This window comes from Myotis brandtii, unplaced genomic scaffold (assembly GCF_000412655.1).
Source record: "Myotis brandtii unplaced genomic scaffold, ASM41265v1 scaffold855, whole genome shotgun sequence".
In the NCBI taxonomy this organism is placed as follows: domain Eukaryota; kingdom Metazoa; phylum Chordata; class Mammalia; order Chiroptera; family Vespertilionidae; genus Myotis; species Myotis brandtii.
In genome coordinates this window covers 327,990-329,729 of record NW_005371476.1, presented here as the reverse complement: position 1 = coordinate 329,729, position 1,740 = coordinate 327,990, and the positions used below count along the sequence as shown (strand labels likewise).

The following is a 1,740-nucleotide window of genomic DNA, read 5'->3' as shown; positions in this document are numbered from 1 at the left end:
TCCCGGGACCCGCCCCCTCTGTGCCCCTCCTCCAGAGGTGCCCTCCATCCAGCCGGGACCACCAGCGGTGAACGCCTCCGTGAACCAGACGGTCCTGCTGCCCTGCCAGGCGGAGGGGGCCCCACCACCCCTCATGAGCTGGCGGAAGGACGGGGCCCCCCTGGACCTTGGGAGCCCCAGGTGAGAGTTGGAAGGGGAAGGTCTCAGGTGCCACTTTGCAGGTCATGAACAGAAAGCCACCTGCGCGGTTGGAGCAGAAGGTGACTGCGTGTATCGTTCGGCCAGGGGTGTGCTCAGAACCCGAGGATAGGCATGCCTGTTTGTCAAGAGCGTCTCGAACCCCTGGTGGCTGTCTGTCTGTCTGTCTGTGTGGTTTGATCCTTTGGTGCTCATCTCTGTTTCTGGGGGCGGGGTGGGGGCTTTCTGCCCCTCTCTCTCTCTCTCTCTCTCTCTCTCTCTCTCATAATCAATTTTTTCTACACCTTCTTTCACAGAGATGGCTCCCTGTGGCCCCCAAGTTAGAGTCCTCAGTTCACACAACCTGCAGAGCCTAGAGAGCTGTCTGGGAGCCCCCCGTTCCAAATTCCCAGGACAGGGAATTCCATTGGCTCAGCCTGAGTGACGTATTCCTCCTCAGTCCAATCAGCTGGGGCTGGGGGTGGAGTTACACAGAACTGACATGACCCTTTTCGAAGGGGCCGTTCTTAGATCTAGAGGCCATTCTCAGATAGGTGGGGTGCCTCTGCCTGCTGACTCTCGGGGAGAGGCTAGGCCCGAAGCAGCCTCTTGCCCTTCCTGATGCTGGGTTGGGGGGTGCACAGCTGTGGCCCTGCTAACCTCAGCCTCACAGATGCAGGACTCGGGGTTGGGTCTCCATGGCAACCCCTCCCTCTGCTTCCAGATTGCATGTTCTGCCCGAGGGTTCCCTGAGGATCCAGCCAGTCCTTGCCCAGGACTCTGGCCACTACCTCTGCCTGGCGTCCAACTCTGCGGGCTCCGATCGGCAGGCCCGTGACCTCCGGGTCTTCGGTAGGTGGACAGAGGAAGGTGTGTTCCTTGCCTTCAGCATCTACCCCGTGATTGGACCGGGTCCTCCTTAGTGTCTGGGTCATTCTAGCATCAGCAGCCAACAGCAATGGTCTCCAAATGTTTTTGACTACGAAGCTCATTAGTAAAATATGCTCAAAAGATGCATGTTTATTTTTATACATATGTTACATACACTCACTATTATGCTATTATATATATTTAATATTTTTATAAATGATTTCAGAGAGGAAGGGAAAGGGGGAGAGAGAGAGAAATATCAGCGATGAGAGGGAATCATTGATCGGCTGCCTCCTGCATGCCCCACAGTGGGGATCAAGCCCGCAACCCGGGCACGTGCCCTTGACCAGGAATCGAACCGTGATCTCCTGGTTCATAGGTCGACGCTCAACCACTGAGCCACTGGGCTATGCTATGATATTGAGCGAGTGATAAAACACACAAGGTATAAACCATTTGCAAGGATAAGACTCAGAATTGCCGAGCCGGGCGCTCTGGCCTGCTTTCCCGCTCCAACCCATCCCCCTGGAGGCCGTGTGCGGGTCCCGGCCTGGGCCAGGCTGGTGGGGGCTGTGACAGCCCGCAGGTCTCTTCCAGGACAGGCAGTTAGGGGTCGCCAGCCTCTGGGGTGAGCAAAGGCCCATCACCCAAACTTTGGGAGCCCGTGGGAGTTCCCCAAGGGGCGTTTCTCCC

The 1,740-nt window shown here is 57.1% G+C and overlaps 1 protein-coding gene across 1 annotated transcript in view; it reads left to right on the top strand.

The window, feature by feature from the left end:
* HMCN2 (hemicentin 2) overlaps window positions 1–1,740 on the top strand; it is a 139,122-nt gene that overhangs the window by 112,165 nt on the left and 25,217 nt on the right. The window contains 2 exon segments of the mRNA XM_014532199.1: window positions 18–180; window positions 902–1,029. Of these exon segments, the coding sequence (XP_014387685.1) occupies window positions 18–180; window positions 902–1,029 (291 nt within the window).